General features: G+C 49.5%; 8 protein-coding genes across 8 annotated transcripts; 5 read left to right on the top strand and 3 right to left on the bottom strand.

Annotated features, from left to right (window-relative positions):
- Nucleotides 1-285: 285 nt before the first annotated feature.
- On the top strand, nt 286-1,649 carry LTR84_007038 (uncharacterized protein; the record flags this gene model as incomplete). Its single annotated transcript, XM_064850593.1, has 2 exons — nt 286-815; nt 884-1,649. The coding sequence occupies 2 exons, from the start codon at nt 286-288 to the stop codon at nt 1,647-1,649; spliced, it is 1,296 nt and encodes a 431-aa protein (XP_064702662.1).
- A 438-nt stretch (nt 1,650-2,087) lies between these two features.
- Nucleotides 2,088-3,814, bottom strand: LTR84_007037 (uncharacterized protein; the record flags this gene model as incomplete). Its single annotated transcript, XM_064850592.1, has 3 exons — nt 2,088-2,502; nt 2,563-3,534; nt 3,591-3,814. 3 exons carry the CDS (start codon nt 3,812-3,814, stop codon nt 2,088-2,090), a joined length of 1,611 nt encoding a protein of 536 aa, XP_064702661.1.
- Nucleotides 3,815-7,359: 3,545 nt separating this feature from the next.
- On the top strand, nt 7,360-8,334 carry LTR84_007036 (uncharacterized protein; the record flags this gene model as incomplete). The annotated part of the gene is made up of 1 exon (XM_064850591.1): nt 7,360-8,334. One exon carries the CDS (start codon nt 7,360-7,362, stop codon nt 8,332-8,334), a length of 975 nt encoding a protein of 324 aa, XP_064702660.1.
- Nucleotides 8,335-8,668: 334 nt separating this feature from the next.
- On the top strand, nt 8,669-10,454 carry LTR84_007035 (uncharacterized protein; the record flags this gene model as incomplete). The annotated part of the gene is made up of 2 exons (XM_064850590.1): nt 8,669-8,847; nt 8,900-10,454. The coding sequence occupies 2 exons, from the start codon at nt 8,669-8,671 to the stop codon at nt 10,452-10,454; spliced, it is 1,734 nt and encodes a 577-aa protein (XP_064702659.1).
- A 204-nt stretch (nt 10,455-10,658) lies between these two features.
- On the bottom strand, nt 10,659-12,167 carry LTR84_007034 (uncharacterized protein; the record flags this gene model as incomplete). Its single annotated transcript, XM_064850589.1, has 1 exon — nt 10,659-12,167. One exon carries the CDS (start codon nt 12,165-12,167, stop codon nt 10,659-10,661), a length of 1,509 nt encoding a protein of 502 aa, XP_064702658.1.
- A 463-nt stretch (nt 12,168-12,630) lies between these two features.
- LTR84_007033 (uncharacterized protein) lies at nt 12,631-13,536 on the top strand (the record flags this gene model as incomplete). Its single annotated transcript, XM_064850588.1, has 1 exon — nt 12,631-13,536. The coding sequence occupies one exon, from the start codon at nt 12,631-12,633 to the stop codon at nt 13,534-13,536; it is 906 nt and encodes a 301-aa protein (XP_064702657.1).
- A 407-nt stretch (nt 13,537-13,943) lies between these two features.
- Nucleotides 13,944-17,019, top strand: LTR84_007032 (uncharacterized protein; the record flags this gene model as incomplete). The annotated part of the gene is made up of 3 exons (XM_064850587.1): nt 13,944-15,428; nt 15,503-15,916; nt 15,967-17,019. The coding sequence occupies 3 exons, from the start codon at nt 13,944-13,946 to the stop codon at nt 17,017-17,019; spliced, it is 2,952 nt and encodes a 983-aa protein (XP_064702656.1).
- A 358-nt stretch (nt 17,020-17,377) lies between these two features.
- Nucleotides 17,378-18,022, bottom strand: LTR84_007031 (uncharacterized protein; the record flags this gene model as incomplete). Its single annotated transcript, XM_064850586.1, has 1 exon — nt 17,378-18,022. One exon carries the CDS (start codon nt 18,020-18,022, stop codon nt 17,378-17,380), a length of 645 nt encoding a protein of 214 aa, XP_064702655.1.
- Between the last annotated feature and the right edge of the window lie 695 nt (nt 18,023-18,717).

Genomic DNA, 18,717 nt, shown 5'->3' with positions numbered 1-18,717 from the left:
CAATGCAGAAGTAATGTGTGACCGGTGTACGAAATGATTGCGTTTGACTTGTCGGCCTCAGCATGGGTGGTTTGTCATTTGCCCAATTGTGGCTTTGGAGAAAGCACCTTCAATCTCTCAAACATGCAGCACTTCGAACGCAGTGGAAGGGTTTCGACCTTTGAAAAATCCCTCTGGGTGCATTCAATGGTTTAATACTCTATTAAGCCCATTTGCGGTCACATTGATTGTTCTGTGGTTACGATTATCACTATACGAGCAAAGCTATCGCTCTGTAATGTTATCATGGCTACTGGAGTTGAATGTGCGGCCGCAATTCTAGGCATCATACAATTTTCTGTGCAAATGACGGACGTCAGTGTCAGGAGCTACCGGTCTTATCGTGGAGCAAAGAAGGAACTCCAAAGCTTGCAACAGAATGTTTCCACCTTCTCGCAGACGCTCCATTATTTCGGACAGACAATGCAAGGAATGTTCGAGAAACGCCTTGGTCCAGCAAAGGATCCTGGGTTTCGAAGGTTAATGCTAGAGATCTCAGTCATGGTCAAAGGTCGAATGAGAGGAATTCAGCTCAACCTGCGTCGGGTAACCGCTCTTGGTAACCCCAGAGTCTCAGCTCTCTCTCGTGTACAAGCAAGAGTGCTGTGGGTCTTGTTCGATGGACGGGATATGAAAGAACTTTTTGCCAGCCTTGAGCCCGTTAAATCAACTATGAACCTGGTCGTCGGGATATCGAATACGCAGCTTTTTATGGAAGAGATCAGACAGTTGCAGAAAGACAAGGTCTCGATTTCTATGGAAAAATTCAAGCAGTTGTAAGTTCTGGACTCCTCTATTTCTTCCAGGGGTATACATCTCTTCAGTTACTCATATATACATATAGAGAAGCCCACACCGCTCAGATCAGTATGCTTGAGAAAGAAGTTAAGGAGAAACAGCAGCAGTATGAATCATTACTCAAGCTCAAAACAATTACTCCCAGCAATTCGCTCCATTCCCAGGCCAACCAAGTTCAACTGATACGAGAGATCGTTGAACATGTACAGCAGTTGGCAACAGAGCGGATCTCCGATTCAGCCTCTATCGTGAGAGATATCGCATCGGAGGAGAAGCTTTCAGCCCATACTAGTAATGGTAGCAAAAGCAGCACCAAATCCAGGACCACACATAACCCATATAATTATCACGATCGCTCTTATCCCTCACCACCACCTCGAAGACGTGAACAGGGGGGAAACGAAGACAGGGTTTTCTCTCACAGGATTTGTCGCACAAAGCAAGATACAAACCCGGTGACCATCGAATCTGCCAGAAAACCCGGAGAACCTGTGCAAGAGGTTCATTCTTCAGAAGAGGGTATCATGCCAGTGGAACCTTCAGAAGTGTTGGCCACTGGTTCAGATGATCCCACGAAAAATCAGTCCCATACAAATCCAGCGACTGTCGAGATTCATCATTCTCCTCGGGAGCTACCACCAGAGGAGGTAGATCGTAATATTCAGATCCAGCAATCGCCACCACCGCTCTCCCCCATCCATTCCCAATATCGGATTGTGATTAACCGAAACGGGAAGATGGTGACCAAAAAATGGCGACCTGCTGGAGACGACAGCAGTTCAACTGCTTCATTGTCTTCAAGTTCGTTGTAAGCGGTGCGATAATATGATAGTTCTCGTTGCGAGAGCCTCTCTGACATGAAGGAGATCTTTATTGGTCGCTCTGCGCCAAACACCTCAGGTAGCCAAAAGCCGAGTGATCTATTGTACTATCCCAATTTCAATGGTAAAACCCCTCTTTCTTTGTCGGAGGTGGTTGTCAATCCCCTGAATTACATGCCAGCAGCAGCCTAGTGGTTCACACAGCTCAAAGCACTTGGGAGTTTGAGCACACGGACGTTAGCGGCATTGAAGGGAGTGTACACTTTGAGGCTCAAACATTGTTCTTGGATTCGGTGCCCTGGCGAAATCAGCACAGAAGCGTGCACTATATGGTCATTCCAAAAGGACGATTATACAAGCCCAAATTACCTGGCGATTCCCAAGATGGACCTGGTAGAAATGTGGGAGGCACGTTGATCTAGAGAACTCTCACTCCCTGTCCTGCTTGCCATCCACCTCGGCAACGATAGCTTGTTCAATTCCATGTCCCTGCCAGGCGCAGAACATTCTGGTGGGGGTCTTCTGCTCGAACATGAGGTCTAGTTGAAGAGGAGTGCGATGCAGCATTTCGGGAACGATGAAGTAGAACAAGACAGTCCCAAGCCCAGCAATAGCCGCCCAGACAAATCCTATCTTAGCACGTAAATTTCCCGCATCTGTGTTGTAGATGAAGGGTGGTATCAGACTGAAGACGAGGTTGGCAACACTGTGGCAAGCCCACCCGATCCCCTGAGTCTTTGCGCGGAGCCGCAAGGAGGAGGTTTCACTTGCGACAACGTACGACGCAGGCCAGACACCCAGAGCGGCGACTGCTACAGCTGTATTGAGAGTCGCACCGACAAACCTATGGGGAAATTATCAGCGTTTCCCGGGAGAGCTAACGTCGAGGATCAGGGTTTCTTACCACGGCACTGGCTCCGCCTCAAAACATCCAGCAACACCCATGCCCAACCACAGGAAGGACAGAATGGTAGGGGTAACTAACGAAAGCGGTCGCCTTCCAAATCTCGTTAAGAGCCACATGCTGATGATAGTCGAGACGATACCTCCAGCAATTCCTGTCATGAGATAAATCAGACTGTTTCTGCTGTTCATCCCGGTCACTTGCAAGAAGTACGGTCCATCCCCAAGGATGGGAAGGCCAAAGAGTTGAGGGATGATGGTGGCGAAGATTACAATCAAGGTTCGCCGTTTGTCTGTCCCTCTGAAGCAGTCCACATATCTGCTTCGGTCAGACTGCGCAGCTTCTTGCTCATGAATGATCCAGGCGCGAGTCTGGTTGACATTAGCCTGTGTGTCGTCTTTGTTAGTGTCGAGACGTTTCTGAGCCTGGAATGCTCTCCCAAGCATCATGCGTCGGATCAAATAGACTGGACTTTCGGGCATCATTGCGGCGCAAAGAAGTGGGAGAGCTGCGAAAGGCCACATACTGATCAAGCACAGTCGGTAGGCTGCAGGACCCTCCTTCTTCTCGGCAGCGAAGGCGACAATCGCGCTGATAAGCTGGCCAAAAAGATAAAAAAGAGGAAAGAAGGCTATAATAGGCCCTCTGAGTACCGAAGGCAGCACCTCAGAGATATATGTTTGGGTAGTAGTCACCACAACGCCGAGGCTAGTTCCCATCACAATTTTGCCGAGCATGAAAACTCCGGGCCTCGCCTCTCTCGAGGCGTATTGAGATACCCAAATGATGGCAACACCAACAGCTGTGGTCAAGCTTCCAGCTGCCAGATTGATCCGTCGCCCATAGCGATCGAGGCAGGCACCAGAGATGATCGCACCGAGCATGGTCCCGAGTGGACCGGTGGCATTCCAACCGCCCAACCATTTTGAGGGAATAATCCATTTCTTACCGTGAAGAACCCCATAATCATACCTATCACACATTAGCTTCTTTATTGCCTACACCTTCACAGAGACAGAAGTTCGTACTTGAATTGATCCAGTGCCGCAAGGTTGCCTGCCATTGCAGCATCATAACCCCAAAGTAACACTCCACTCGTCAACGCTAGACAGTACAGCGTGACCTTGGGCCACCTTTTCGTTGCTTGCCATAGCGTGAGGTCAGTGGGTACTTCTCGGTTATTGAAATGATCTGACGCAGTATTCTCGATGCACAGTGCTATATCTTTGCTGACCTCAAGTGGAGCATCCATCATGTATATGGGTAAAGGGGATAAATCCTGACAACGCGCTTAACACTTTAAATAAGGTAAAAGGTAGGGAATAGCAAAAGCTATAGCAGAGTGCTCCCTTCTCTCGCTTCAAGCACAATAGCCCAGAACCCAAGGTCCACCTATTATTACTTATAGTGAGATCCACAACCTAATTCCCTTGCCTTTGCCCGAGGCGCTACCCCATGGGGATATTTGAGGCGATCTTAGGCCAATAAGCGAATTTCGCTTTTGTCCCCCTTGTGCGAACTCAAGCTTCAGCTTGCATTTATAAAGATATCAAGCTCCGCTCCTGCATGAGCCATGGAAGGAGGGCAGAGACCACAACCCTCAATTTCCCGGAATTCCATGTAAGAGATGATTCAACGAGGATGTGGTTGGGCTCAGACGGTACTAATCATACTGAGTTATAGTTTAAGTTTTTCTAGGCTGAAAGATCATGGAATCAACATAGTTAGCGCTGGTCATTCCGAAGTGGATAGCAGATAGAAAGATCTGACAGGAGTTGGTGTCGTCGAAAATTTTTGATAATGCACTTGAATTACAGCTGTTGGAGACCACAGATATTCAACAGAAGCCCATCGCACACCGTGTCTTCTCTGTACATTGAAGATTGCGGACCTAGTCCTCCGTGTTCTTCAAATGTGGCAATGTCCTGAAAGGGCGCGAAGTCCGCACTTGCTGGAATGCAGGCAAGTCCGGGCGAATTTCGCTCAAGTAAAACTCACGAGCATGTCTAGCCACCAACGGAGCAGAGGCTGCTCTAGCATAGAGGTTGTAGAGTTATCTATGGTTCTATACGCTAGAGGAAGACGTGATCTGTCTCTGTCGGAGGTGCTTCCTAAGAGAACTTCAGTCTAGACCATGAAGGAATAAAGCACAGGCTGGTGCGCAGTATAATGATAATGAAACATGTAGATATCGGAAGACATTGGGTTTAAATTCCATCCAAGTTTTGTTGAGTGTATCTACTTAACGATGGCATTTCTACGAGGAAATGCTTGAAAATGGATGGACTGTTTAGGTATCTCTGAGACTTCAGCATTTGGGAGCCCGTTAGGGTAGTACATTGTCCTAACTAAAGGGAGGGACTTGGCACCTTAGTCTCTCCTTCATCGGGGGTTTTAACGTCTCATGAATCCAATGTCTAGTGATAACAGGATAGATATTCTTGTATAAGTTTGTTCGGCGCCCTGGTCGCCCCATTGCGCGCCGCACTAAATACTTGGAGGATGAAAGATTAACCCAATTATAGTGTCTTAACGAGCACAACTGCTGGATACATAACTAACTCTTTGTCACTTCGGCATACATGCAAAACGACGAGAAGGCCAGTCACGAGAAAACAGCTCTTCGACTCAGCACTCGTGGAGAGAGATGCCACTTGCACCTTGAACCTCAGTACTCGGTGCTCCACCTCATAATAGGACTAGATCTAAGGCCCACTGACGACGGTTTGTTTGGCGGCCGTTCCGGAAATGTTGGCTAGGGACCATATGTGCGGTTGAAGGAATGGGCCATCTGGTCAACAAGCTCTACCCAGCCATGTCTCCAGATTCGTCTAAGCACGCAAGGGTTATGAATCAGATGTGCGACAAGACCCGTACCGTAGATCTTGTCGAAGTCGCGACTAAAATTTCTCAACAAAAGTTAAGTCAAAGTCAACTTATATAAATCTATCTAAGTCGAATCCACCTACGATTTCATGAGGTCGGATTACTTTGCATCCGCGGTGTGGACTCCCCTCGACGCTAGCCGGATATCCATGTTCCGGAGGACGGCCGTATAGACATCTTAAAAGGGCTTCATAGTCAAGCTTCCCTTCCAGAAGTATGGGAATTTGATATCAATTGTGCGAGTGCTGAACCAAGGTCACTTAGTATTGTCACGGCTCCGCTATTTTCATCGCAGTGGTCGAGCCAGTGTATCTTGCGGCTGATAAGTAGAATACCCACATTCAGCGATTTTCAACATCCCCTGTAACGCTGGGTAGTTCCAATTCCGACTCAGAGAACCAGAGGTTTGTAAAATTGACCGACTGGCATCTTAGATGATTGATGAGTACGTGCGATGGTCGACAATGAGCTACTGAGAGACCAATATCGGTGAATATGGCACTTTATGATGCCTTCCCGAAGAAGGCGTCAATTTCCGACGGGCCAAGGGCTCAAAAAGATAACTCGGATGGATGAGACTTTATGTTTATAGCAGCACAGCTATAGCGTTGAGGGAAGATGAGACGCCTCCATAGATGTTGAGAGGTGTGCTCGTCACTAAGGACCCCTTCTGATTGTGAGCACAAATCGTTGAGTGCACTTCCAAGTCCCAGAGTTCCCCAGCAGGAGTTCCTCAGTGATTTAGAAACCACTTATTTAAAAACACATCGTTCTCGTTGTCCCTGTTCACGGCACAAGTCTTAAACCCTACTGCATCGCTTGCCACAGCTGAAAAATGATAGTTCCATAGCCACTTTATCCGGCTCGACACCGATAAAGGCACTGTTTTTGAAGGACTGCGCTCGGCTTCCATCGTCCACTTGATTAAACCACCGCAAGTACCTGCTTCTAATAAAAAGGATATCACTGACTTCAAAGTTGTAAAGTGAGGTTTGGATGCTGTGCGACCTGCTTAAGCTCGGCCGCGGTATTTCCAAATTGCTCGTATGGCAGAGCTGGTGGCTGATTTGTATCCTGCCTCCACCGGCAATAACCCAGAGCTACCCCTCGTTCGCAACTATTGCAACCATGTCTGCTTCTGCCGCCCCATCAGTGACTACGTCGTACAAAGGCAGTGATCCAGGCGGATACCTGATGGGCACGCCATGGGTATGAATTCATTCGCTGACCCAACTAATGGACTAACTGGGCAATATCCGGGGGCGAATTACGGAGTAGGTGGACCAGAAATACTGTAGAGTTCGCTACTGGCTTACGCATAAGCCGCGGGCATTGCCAAGTTATGCCACGAGGACCCACAATCTGCCCTGACTCTTGATTGAGCCATACGAGGTACGTACGAGTGCTCATAAGAGTAACCCAAATCGGGTCTTAATCCAAGGCACCAGGGTGAGGCGGCGGGCTTTGCCCAAAGTTGTCGACAGAAAGCCAGTGGTCATGATGGCCCCCTCGGCCCGAGGCGCTGGGTTGGGTGAATGCTTGGATGGGCATGAGTTGGAGGCGCAACTTGTAGTGTTCAATGCATACGCTTATTTCGACAGCTGGATAGATTTGAGAGAGCAAAGGATGATGCCTGCTGTTTCACCTTCTTTTCTCGTCTTCGGCATGTGTTTGAATGCTAAAAAGGCTCCGACGCGGGGCAAGAATAGACCGATGTTTATAAATGCTCGATGGGTCCTGCATCGGCAGTGCAATGGACAAAAGCATAATTCCAAATCTGCCCCTCTTCCGAGGATATCAAATACTGTGGCAGAGAACGCTTTCTAGAAATCCCGTTTGGCTTCTGTCTACCACCTGTGGCATTTACTTAGATTCAACAACCTTACCAAAGCAACACAGATCTCCATAAAAATGGCCCCTCCATTCGATCCAGAGTTCGCAGCCGCTTTTGAACCGTTCATTCCTTTTCTGGCAGCTCAACCTAAACCTGCGATCCACGACATCCAAGCACGAAGAGAGCGCTGCAAACAAGTACTTGTCCCCTTGGCCAATGCTGTTCCCTTGAGCCCGGATATTGAAATTACTGTACACCACGTCGCATCATACGATGGCCACAAGATTGAAGTCCACGAATTTCGGAAGAAGTCCGCAACATCTACCACTTCAACCTCGGCCGTCGTTCATGCGCACGGTGGCGGGATGATCGTCGCCGATGTTCACACGTTTAAGCACCTCGTGGCAATGATCGTCGAGAAGACAGGTGTGCCGTTCTTCAGCGTCGACTATCGCTCCGCACCCGAAGTCACAGGCACGTCTCTCGTTGATGACTGCTACGCAGCACTGCTTTGGCTGAAGGAGAACGCGGTGAAATTCAACATTGACCCAGCAAGAATCGGGGTCGCGGGTGAAAGTGCTGGCGGTGGGATCGCAGCGGGAGTGGCACTCAAAGCACGCGATGAAGGTCTCAGTCCACCACTGGCAAAGCAGGTCCTGACTTATCCTATGCTCGATGACCGGAACAATAAGCCCATCGAGTTCATTGAAGCGCTTCAACCTTCTTGGAGTTTGAATGATAATATCACCGGTTGGACGGCGCTATTGGGGAAGGACAAGGCAGGGATCCCCGATGCAGATGTATCTGAGTACTCGGCACCTGCGCGCGCAAAGAGCGTAAAAGGCCTGCCTTCAACTTACATAGATGTGGGGACATTGGATATCTTCCGGGAAGAGGACATGTTGTATGCGAGTCGCATTGCGGCAGAGAACATCGACTGCGAATTCCACCTGTACCCTGGAGTACCGCATGGCTTTGAGCTCATCGCTCTCCAGTCTGGTATTGTGCAACAGGCTTTTCAGAATCGAATAAAGGCAATACTTTCATTCTAGACCATGGCGAGGGAGGTCTGGGAAGGCACTGTTTGTTTTAGACGTTGAAAGACGCAGCCGTCTCGGAGCAGAACATGTAAACTTCTCAATGGAACCATGCGAAGAGTAGGGAAAAGCAGAGAGCCAACACCTCTAGCCGCTTCAGTTGTTTGATCCTTAAAGACTGGACCCCGGAAGAGCGGAGTTATGCAATCCCCGATGTCGTTGAGGTTTCTCCGCAGTCCAAGAGTTTCTCAGCCTCGTCCCAATCTCATTGCACCCAACTCATGGTTACATTCTCAGCGTCCATGATATAATACAACCAACGCCGCGCTTGTCGCATAGCCCTATAGATATGCGTATCTCACAATGGAGCAATTTCCTCAGCCTACCAGTTGCTCTGCGCCTTGCATGTGCGGAAGCAGCTTCTCCAGACCAGCTCGATTCCCCGGTCTACGATAGTGCACTTGACGGTGATCAGAAAGTCTTCTCGAGCTTATGTCCCGACTACACAGACTATGCTCGACATAAACAGTATTTGACCGCCCGTCCAGACCCTATGCGTATTCTACTAATAGATATACAGCAAGCCCCTCAGTCAAGGCCCCCTCCAACTACCCTACCAGCGACCACATCCCAACTGTCGCAAGTTCAGCTCTCCAGCAGCCGAGAGAGTAATAGATGATCTTTTCCCACATTTCAAAGACCCAGACCTGGCGCAGATCTTCCGCAATGCGTTCCCAAATACTCTCGACACGACCGTACTGTGGCACGTTGACGGCCTCAACTCACAGATACCTCCGCCACGAATGTACACCCGAGACAGGGATAAATGGAAAAAGGACCGAGCATATTCATTCATCGTCACCGGCGACATCAACGCCGAGTGGCTGCGTGACTCGACGAACCAGCTCACGCAGTATCAGGCCCTTGCGAAGTCTGCTCCAGACATCAAGAATCTCCTCCTCGGGGCTATCAATGTGCAGGCCGAGTTTATCATCGCCTCGCCCTACTGCAACGCCTTCCAACCACCCGACCCCTCGCGCCTCCCACCAGTCCATTCCGGCATGGACGATACTGTCCACCCGGCCTACGAGCCCAGCGTGGTGTTCGAATGCAAGTATGAGCTTGACAGCCTCGCGAACTTCTTGTCGTTAGGGAACCAATACCACGCCGCGACTGGGGCCCTCGACTTCCTCACGCCATCCTGGTACAAGGCACTGGATCAAGTGCTCCGTGTGATTGAAGCGCAGTCGACACCTACATTCGACCGCGAGACAGGAAATTTCGAGACCAACGAGTACACGTTCTCGCGGTCCACTCGAACAGGCACCGAGACGTTGAATCTCAACGGCATTGGCAACCCGCTCGCAGGCAGGACCGGGCTCATCCGCTCAGCGTTTCGCCCTTCCGACGACGCGACGACCTTCGGCTTCCTCATCCCCAGCAACGCAATGATGTCCGTAGAGCTTGGCCGCACCGCCGACGTTCTCACCCACGCCGCCAAATCCCCCACGACGTCCGAATCCGACGCGAACTTCCTCGTCCAAGTCGCCGCGGACCTCCGGCGCCGCTCCGAAGTCATCCGCGAAGGCATCTACAACTACGCCGTGGTGAAACACGCGGAGTTCGGCGATGTCTTCGCTTTTGAAGTCGACGGCTACGGCAGCAACCTCCTCATGGACGACGCGAACGTGCCGAGCCTGTTGTCCCTACCGCTGCTCGGCTTCGTGCCCGCCGACGACCGCATCTACCAGAACACGCGGCGCATGGTGCTCACGCAGCGCGGGAACCCGTATTATCTGTCTGGCCCCAAGTTTCACGGCATCGGCGGCCCGCATATCGGGCTGAAGAATGCCTGGCCCATGAGTGTGCTCGTGCAGGCCATGACGAGTGATAGCGACGAGGAGATATTGGATTGTCTGGAGCGGGTCAAGAATGTCAGTGTCTTTGGGTTGATCAATGAGAGTGTGGATGTTTATCGCGGCGTGGGCAGTACCGGGGACGGAATGACGAGGAGTTGGTTCGCTTGGGCGAACAGTGTTTTCGCGAGGACCCTGTTGTGGCTCGCGGAGGAGAAGCCCAGGTTGGTCCTGAGCAAGAAAGGGAAGTATGTGGTTGGGAGTGGATGGGAGGCGTAGATGAGTGAATGCATGATATCCCTAGAATGAAGCAAAAGGAGGTATACAGTGTCATACGTATCATTATACAAGCAAGACACCTTGCTCAGCTATTCAATCGTGCAATGCGATGCAACCCATATCGCTATCCAGTATTTCCTGAAACCATGCAAACATGAATAATAAAGCTCACTGTCATCAACACCCTTTCACTAGATAAGTGCCCTATGCTTTCTTCCCGAAGAAGCTCATGATATTTCCACTAGCTTTCTTCGCACCAGCTTTCGCGCCCGCTTTGCCTTGACTCGGGGTCGGTTGTGGCTTGCCAAAAGCAGGCTTCGTTGGTGCGGGCTTTGGTTCAGGCTCATCCTCACTGAAGCTTTCCCAAACTGCCTCTTCCTTTGTGACTAGGTATCCGTCTTCGTCTTTTGTGGTTCGCTTCTTCATGATCTTGCGTTTACCACGACGACGTTTTGGACCTGATGGTTCACTGGGTATCGGCTTTGAAGTGTTCTGAGCTTTCTTCTCCGTGTCTGATTCGGACCACGCGACATCCTCCTTTTCCTCATCGGAAGCATCTCCGTTTGTTTTCTCGCTCGCTTTGATGGGCGCTTCACTGCTGGCTTGTTTGCTTGGCTCCGTAGCACTATCATTCTCATCATCACTATCCATCATTTTTCGCAATTTGGCTGCTCGATCGTCTCGTTCTTTCCTGACGTCACTGGATCGTTTCTTCGTTCCTGCCTTGTGAGTCCCTGTGTCGAGGAACAAAGCCTCCTCTTCTGATTCTCCCTCATCCTGATCTGAAGTTGGCGCGTCGGACATCTTGGTGTCCTCATCTTGCTTCCGTGACAGTGTGGACTTGGGTTTCTGCTGCGACTGTTTGGCGAATGCTTTGAATAGATCTGAAGAGTCACGTTTCAGGGTGGCTGGTTTGGCGGAACCTGCGGTGGATGTGCTATCGCGGGAGCTCGGTCGAGATGCTGCGGTGTCTTCTTTTTCCTGTTTTGATTCCACTACAGGAGCAGACTGTTTCGCTGTAGATTTTGCGGGAAAGAATGAGTTAGGCTTCTTTGGCTCATCTCTCACGGGCTGGAACTTCGGAGGTGGCTCAACAGGCTCGACGGGTCGCACGCCTTTTCGCCTTCGAACGCTAGGATTTTGTATTACACCATAAGTCTTGTTCTGCAATAGTGGGTCTTCCTTCGAGAACGAGTCTGTGAACAGTCCACGGCCAATATCAGTCAGGGTGACGAGATCTTCTATTCGTGCGGGTGATAGACTGTAGATGTGTATTGATGTGATGGTCTCATATTGTTCTTTTACTGACTCCAATCTTTCTTCTCTTGTCAGCGTCACGCTTCGCACCGAGTTTCGAACTTCGTCATCCGCTGGAGTATTCTGACTGCTTTTCTGGGTAGGTTCAAGCATGGAGCTGGTGAATGGAGGGGGGCTCGAAGGGATTGGTTCATCCTCGTCATAGCCGTGAGTATGGCCATTGGTGGTGCCATTCTTTTGGAGAGCAAGTTTCTGATCTTTCTTGACTCCTGATATCAGGTATGTTGCATATATTGAGTTCGTCTTCTTGTCATTCTGTATCTTGTGGAATTCATAGAGCATGCATTTGCCCGTATTCACATGGACTTTGAGTGCTCTTGCAACATTTCTGTAGGAAATTGTGCGCTGTTCTGAAAGTATTTCGGTCGCAAGGTATTTCTCGAAATCTTCATCCATGTTGTCTATCTCGTTGGTTGAACAATGAGAATTGGAGGTCCTTTTCGACAATCTCTCTCAATACATGAATTGCACCGATCGGGCTTCAGATTCTCAAAAGTTGCGGGAAAGCACGCGTACGCGACAGGGTCGCGTAAAGAGGCTTGGCATTGAGATACGGTGGATCATTCATGCGAGACTACCTAGTGAGGCACTAGCAACTCGGGATACATTCCTCTCGGGGAAGTCGAGAACCGCCTCGGCATCCGGACTCCTTTATCACAGCCATCACGAAGGCGTCTACCTTGCTTCATCCTACCTCCTATACTATAGATTTTTGAAGGCGTCTGACTAAGTTAATTTTTGATCTGTTTCTCGCAGGTTTCTATCCATTTCTGCATCCAGATTCTCGTTTTCAGGTCATAAACCGTTTTGAGTGTGGAAGATAGTATCTTGGACACTTTTCTTCCCGAGTCCTGGCAACATGGAGTTCGCAGGACCAGAGCCCGAGCTTCATTCGGGCGAATTAGAGTCCGACCCCTATCTTCAAGAATTCCAACGCTTAGGAGAGCAGATTTTTCATTACGTCCCCTCCACAGAAGCAGAGGACAAGGGCCAGACAAAAGCACCAGATCTTCTCATTTTCTGCTCGTGGATGGGTGCATCATCGCGAAACATCCGAAAATATCTTTCCACATATCAGACTCTGTTTCCGAACACTCCTATCCTGGTTCTCAAGCAGAATGGCGGCGATTTCTTTTGGCGTTCGAAGGCGACTTTGGCGAGTAATCTAGAGCCGGCTGTCTCAGCAGCCAGGCAGGTGGTAGAGATGAAAAATCCGGAACAACCGCGCATATTATTACATATATTCTCAAACGGTGGCTCTTTCAGTTCAATAAATCTTACAGATGCGTATCGTGCACTTACGGGAGAACACTTGCCAATCTCAGCACTTATCCTTGACAGCACTCCATCACTTCCCAATGCAAGACGTGCTCATGAGGCCATCTCAGAATCGTTCCCCAAATCAGGTCCGCTTCGTCTGATAGGGCAAGGTGCTCTGTGGGCATATATTGGGGCTGGAAAGGCTGTCGACACTGTTCTTGGAATCGAGAACATAACTTTGTGGTTGAGGAGGAGACTGAACGATCCACAGGGCGCCTTTATGCAGGGCAATCTCAAGCGTGTCTATATCTACTCTCAGGCTGACAGACTTGTACCTGCGGCTGATGTAGAAGCTCATGCAAGAGACGCAAAAACCATTATTGGAGAGGACCGAATCCAGTTGGAGGATTTTGTGACAAGCAGACACGTCGGCCATGTGCTTCTGGATGGCCCAAGATATTGGAAAATCGTGGAAAGATTTTGGGAGGAAATTACGGGTGTATGATGTTGCATGGGTTGGTTTTGGATTCTTGTGCTTGATGAGTTGGTGCTCAATTTTGATGGACTTTCAACTTGTGCTAATAGTCATTGTCCATGGTACTTCAAGGGCAATCAGTCATAGCTACGGCACTTCTATTGGATACTAAGCGAGGCAGACACAGATATCGCTGTTCATGATGCGGAGTCAGCATTCTGAGAGGGTGCGAATACCAATCACTTTTTGTTCATGCACCCCGAAAATGCCTTGGGCGCTAAACTTGGTTCTAGGTATCTCTTTTGCATAGCCAACAAGTCTCAGCCTCATCCACGAGCTTCGCATTATGCCCCTCCTCACAATTGCAAATTCTCGCAACCTAGCCTTTAGAGTTAGTGTGCACCTTTTCAACCACGATATTCTTTTCACATAGAGTCATGGAGCCTGTGGGCGTGGCAATCGGCGCTGTCGGCTTGATCGGCTTGTTTTCTACCTGTATTGAAGGATTTCAACTGGTTGAGAAAGGCAAATACTTGGGAAAGGATTATGATCTACTGGAAACGAAATTTTCTAATCAAAGATTGCGACTCAGAGCATGGGGCCAAGCTTGTGGGCTGATGGATTCCGAAGATCACGACTATGATTCTCGACTAGATGAGGCTGAACTTCGGTCGAGTATCGAACGAACACTCAACCACATCATGATAACATTACAGAATGAAGAACTTCTGACTCGCAGATACGGTTTAAAAGAATGCTCAGCTACCGGAAACAGGCTTCTTCTCCCCGACCATGCCATCGGCCCTATCAGTCGAATGCACCTAAATGCGACTTTGTGGAAAGACAAGTTCCGTGAATTCAAGTCTCGGCTTGACAAGACACAGGAACAAGCCCCCTTGACCGCAAAAGCACGGTGGGCCATTGGAGACAAGAAAAAGTTTGCCGAACTTGTTCAGGATTTGAGGGAACTGATAGACGATTTGGAAAGACTTACAACATTCGCAGGATATTCGGACATCCTCAGACGACAACGGGAGATTATCAGTCAAGACGTGGCTTCCATAATAGATGTCGAGACCCTGACATCAATGGAAGAAGCGTGCGAGACGGGCACTGATGCTGTCTCGAACGCCGCAACTTTCCGACTGTCACAACTCCACGAACAGGCCTTGCTTGAGGGAATCGTACCAGCAATCTCCTGTCAAACGAAGGAAGCCCACATAAGCGAACTAGGTCATACGGTTCCCGATCTGCAGGACTGGAATTTGATCCACCAGCAAGCCGACCAAACCACTCAATTTCCAGACCAAGTCCATCATCTTCTCCAGCGGGTCAAATGCCATAGAAGCAACTCTTCACGACTGTTCTTTGACCCGCCAGTCACGCCATCCAATACTGCTCATGACCCCGAATGGACCTTCTTCGACACCAGTTCCTCTCAGCAGGAAGAGCTGAAACGGGACATTCAGAAGGACCGGCATGGTCATTTGTGTGGCAGGCGCTCGCTCCATAATCTGGAAGCATATCTCAGACAAAACGTCTCCTTGTCGTTCATCATATTTCATGATTATGAGTGTTGCTATAGAGAAGATCGCAATCCATTGACCGCGTGTGCCGAATACTCCATACGCCTTCTGTCTCAAGATTTGTGCGAGTCTCTTCTATCACTCCCCTGGGACGACGCGCTACTCTCAATCCGTCCCAAATTCACCCTCGAGAATGAACTGAAAGGGCCGTTCATATGGCTGTACCATTCAAGGAAATCCTGGAAGGTTCTTGAGGACAGCACTAACACTATTTCGCATGAACACTTGGTACTTCTGCTTGATAGACTCGGGGTTTGTATGGCAGAAGAGTACGCACAGGTTGACAAACTGCTTGGTGAAGGCTGTATTGACTGTCGACGATTATCATATATCTTCGTGAGTGTGCCATGAGTGACAATGTTCCTCTGTCATTAACAAGAAGTTTCCGCATCTAACACCTCTGAACGTAGTATCCAGGTGTTCTGTTGGTTCAAAACTCAAAAAATAAAGATGGATATCCAAAGGAGCTCGTCAAACCTATCGAAAGCATTGTGTTCGATGAACTAATAAGTTATATGGAGGCCTACCGGCAATCTTCAGCATTGAATGTTGGTCACCAAAGTTGGGGTGAGGCACAAATTTCGATGAACGTCCAGAAGCTTTGTTTGCGCGATAGATTTACCCTCGTCACCGAAGGCCGGTCTTTCTTAGCCCCTGTACTTGAAAAGCTCAAGATTAACGACCTGTTCGTTTATCCGCTACAGTATACAAGCGACAGGACCAGACTTGAACTTGTTGAAAGAGGAGCGCAATTTCTAGCCTGTCAAGAGCTGAAGTATGTCTCTTATAGTGGTCGCATTCCTGGACTGAGGACAACCTCACCTGTAAGTCATCACCATCAACTACATTACCCAGTAACCTGAGGGCGGTTTAGGAAAACAGATTTTTCATCAACCCTTCTCCTTCGATCGAGAGGATTTATTTCGGTTTTAGGAATTACTTTCCTTCAGACAAACACTCAGTCGATGTTCCAAAACCCGTGGCTGACGATCGGGCTGCGTACGAAGAGTTCTTGTCACTCCTACCTGCGACATATCCAAGCTTCAGTCCAATTCTCAGCAAAGGGGTGGACCTCCATGTTTGCCAAATAGAGCCAGTGGAATGGGTAGCAGATCCCTTGGGTGCATTGGATGTTAAACCCGACATGAAACACCTGCTTCTTTCGGTACTTTCGGATGATACGTCAGGCCCTGGAAAACAAGTATCGAGTGGAGTTGGAGTTGGTGCAAGGGTTCTCCTATCCGGCCGACCTGGAACAGGAAAAAAATTCATTGTTGATTTGCTTGCAGAAGCATCCAAACGGCCTGTATATCGCTTGAACCTGGGGTTACAGATGGCTTCGAGGCCGCGCCCAGAAGAATTTCGCCAGAGGCTCGAGTCGTTCGGGAATGTCGCAGAAACCTTCAACTGTATTTTTCATTTGACCAACGTGGAATTGACAGGAGCGGACCAAAGCAAAGCCCTTTCACCATCACTGACGGACATCGTCCTTGACTTCCTGCGGGTATTCAATGGACCGCTATTTCTAAGCGCCAATAGTGATACATGGAAATCTTCGGTATTCAGTCCACTGATGGATTTGAAAATACCTTCAGAGCCGATATCAAGAGTGCATCGAATGAAAGTTTGGGTGGAAGCGCTGTCACTGGCAGGCTTTCCAGTTGGAGTTCTTCCATCCCACCGCTCGTCCTACCTGGAGTGGTACGAATCGGGAGAAATCGATGACGAAGTTCGCTCCGTAGGAGAGTTTGCGGACCTCCATTTGACCGACGACCAAATCCGCAAGACGGTTGGGTATGCTCAACGAATGGCATTATCCATGAAGTGCAAAACGTTAGACCTAGAGTTAGTGAAGAAAGTGCTGACCATGTCATCGGGCGACTCGTCAAGTATCGGGGGTACAAAAAGAGGTCGAAAACTTCCTTAGTCCTTGTGTACCTGTTTGTGAGAAACCCAGGTATGTAGGATAGGTGTGATGGGCTGAACAGGAGAGCTTTGGGGCTGCCTTGGTTCACAATTGAGTGATGATGTCAACACGTATTCCTGAGAGAATCTTTTTGAATTCATGCTATTCTGGGAAATTCACTGCGTCTCCCTGTCGAAGTATTTCAAGCATGAGAAATTCATTTTCCATTTCTAGCACAATTGAGTTGTGACTTCGCTAACCATTGCACGAGACACCATGACTTGCCAAAACGCCCTACTATTTACACGTGGTGGCCCAATCACAATATGCTCTACCCCCATGGCAAAACCACCCAATCCAACTAAGCACTCAGCCGTCCTCATTTCGAAAGATGTCTCTCCAAATACTCCTTGGGCGACAGGCCAGCGGCGCCGGCGGGAGTGCCACTTCCACTCTCCCTCCTGCCCTTCCGATCCCACGCGCTCGGACCCTGACTGTGGGCATCCGACAACGACAGCTCATCGGGCTCGACGAACCCAGACGTGACATTGCGCTGTCCGGCCATGGACGCATTCTGATGATACGAGGGCGGCGGATAATATCCGTTTTCATGACCCTGTGGTAGTGGGGCGTTGTGGCTGTTACTTAGGCGCCATTGCTGTTGCTGTTGTTGTGGTGACGAGGAGCCGCGGCGGTCGACGAATTCTAGGGCGTAGGGGTGTACGGCGGCTTGAGGGGGTGGCGAGTATTGCTGCTGTCGTTGTCTTGCTGGGTAGTCGGTGTACTGCTCGGCGCCGGCATCTAGGCCACGGGATTTCTCATTGCGGCTCTGGTGCTTCTCATCGTAGTACTGATGTTGTTGCGGTTGTTCGGGATAGTCTCGGTACTGTGGCTGGTGTGGGCCCGAAGCCATGTTCTGGTCGAATGCCATGCGGCCCTGTTTCTTCTGCTCGCGGTGTGCCGAGATCTTTTTGATGGCGTAGGCGCCGCCGCCGACTATTATGGCTGCTTTGATGAGACCCATGGTTGATGGTTTGGAGTTGGTGTTGATTGGTAGATAGCTAGTCTAGAGTTGAGTGGATGGTGAGGCTGGGATGTTAGGTATGGAATAGTCAAGCTATGTCTCTTGGTGTAGTGATGTTCTGGAATGGTTGGGAACATAAAGCAGGAAGCATCGAGCAGCGCTCATGATATATACAACCCATCGAGACATACGGTAGCATACAACGCATCAAATGTGGCACTGCAGGATACAACAGGCACCTACCATTCCGCTCCCTACAAGCGAGGTAAAAGCCGAACCGTGATGTCTCCACGGACGGACAGTCGGGCGTCCAGCGGGTCCGAGAAGCGCGGTTAACAACGCATTCGAGAAGTTCCATCATACTCTGGGGACTCGTGCTCAGGATTGATAGACGGGTATCACTGGGCACAGCAGAGAAAAGAGCTTACGAGTACGTACGCGGCTAAGGTGTGGAATTCGCGCAGTCGAATGGCAGGGCTGTGCATGGGGAATGCTACCGAGGATTGTGGTTGGGTTTAGGTTTTGACTTACGTAGCCCAAGAGTTCCCTGAAGCTAGGCTCGTACGCGTATTTTCTTTGCGAGACGTTGCAACTTCACATCCATCTGTAGCCTGTAGGAGAGGTGTTTCATTAGGCACCAGAATTAATGATACTTAGAATTGTGCGTGAGTGGCCGAAGCTTCTGCATCGCCTTT

Source organism: Exophiala bonariae (genome assembly GCF_035927105.1).
Source record: "Exophiala bonariae strain CCFEE 5792 chromosome Unknown scaffold_27, whole genome shotgun sequence".
Taxonomy (NCBI): domain Eukaryota; kingdom Fungi; phylum Ascomycota; class Eurotiomycetes; order Chaetothyriales; family Herpotrichiellaceae; genus Exophiala; species Exophiala bonariae.
Note: the sequence above shows the minus strand (reverse complement) of the source record. Positions and strands in the feature narration are given on the sequence as shown.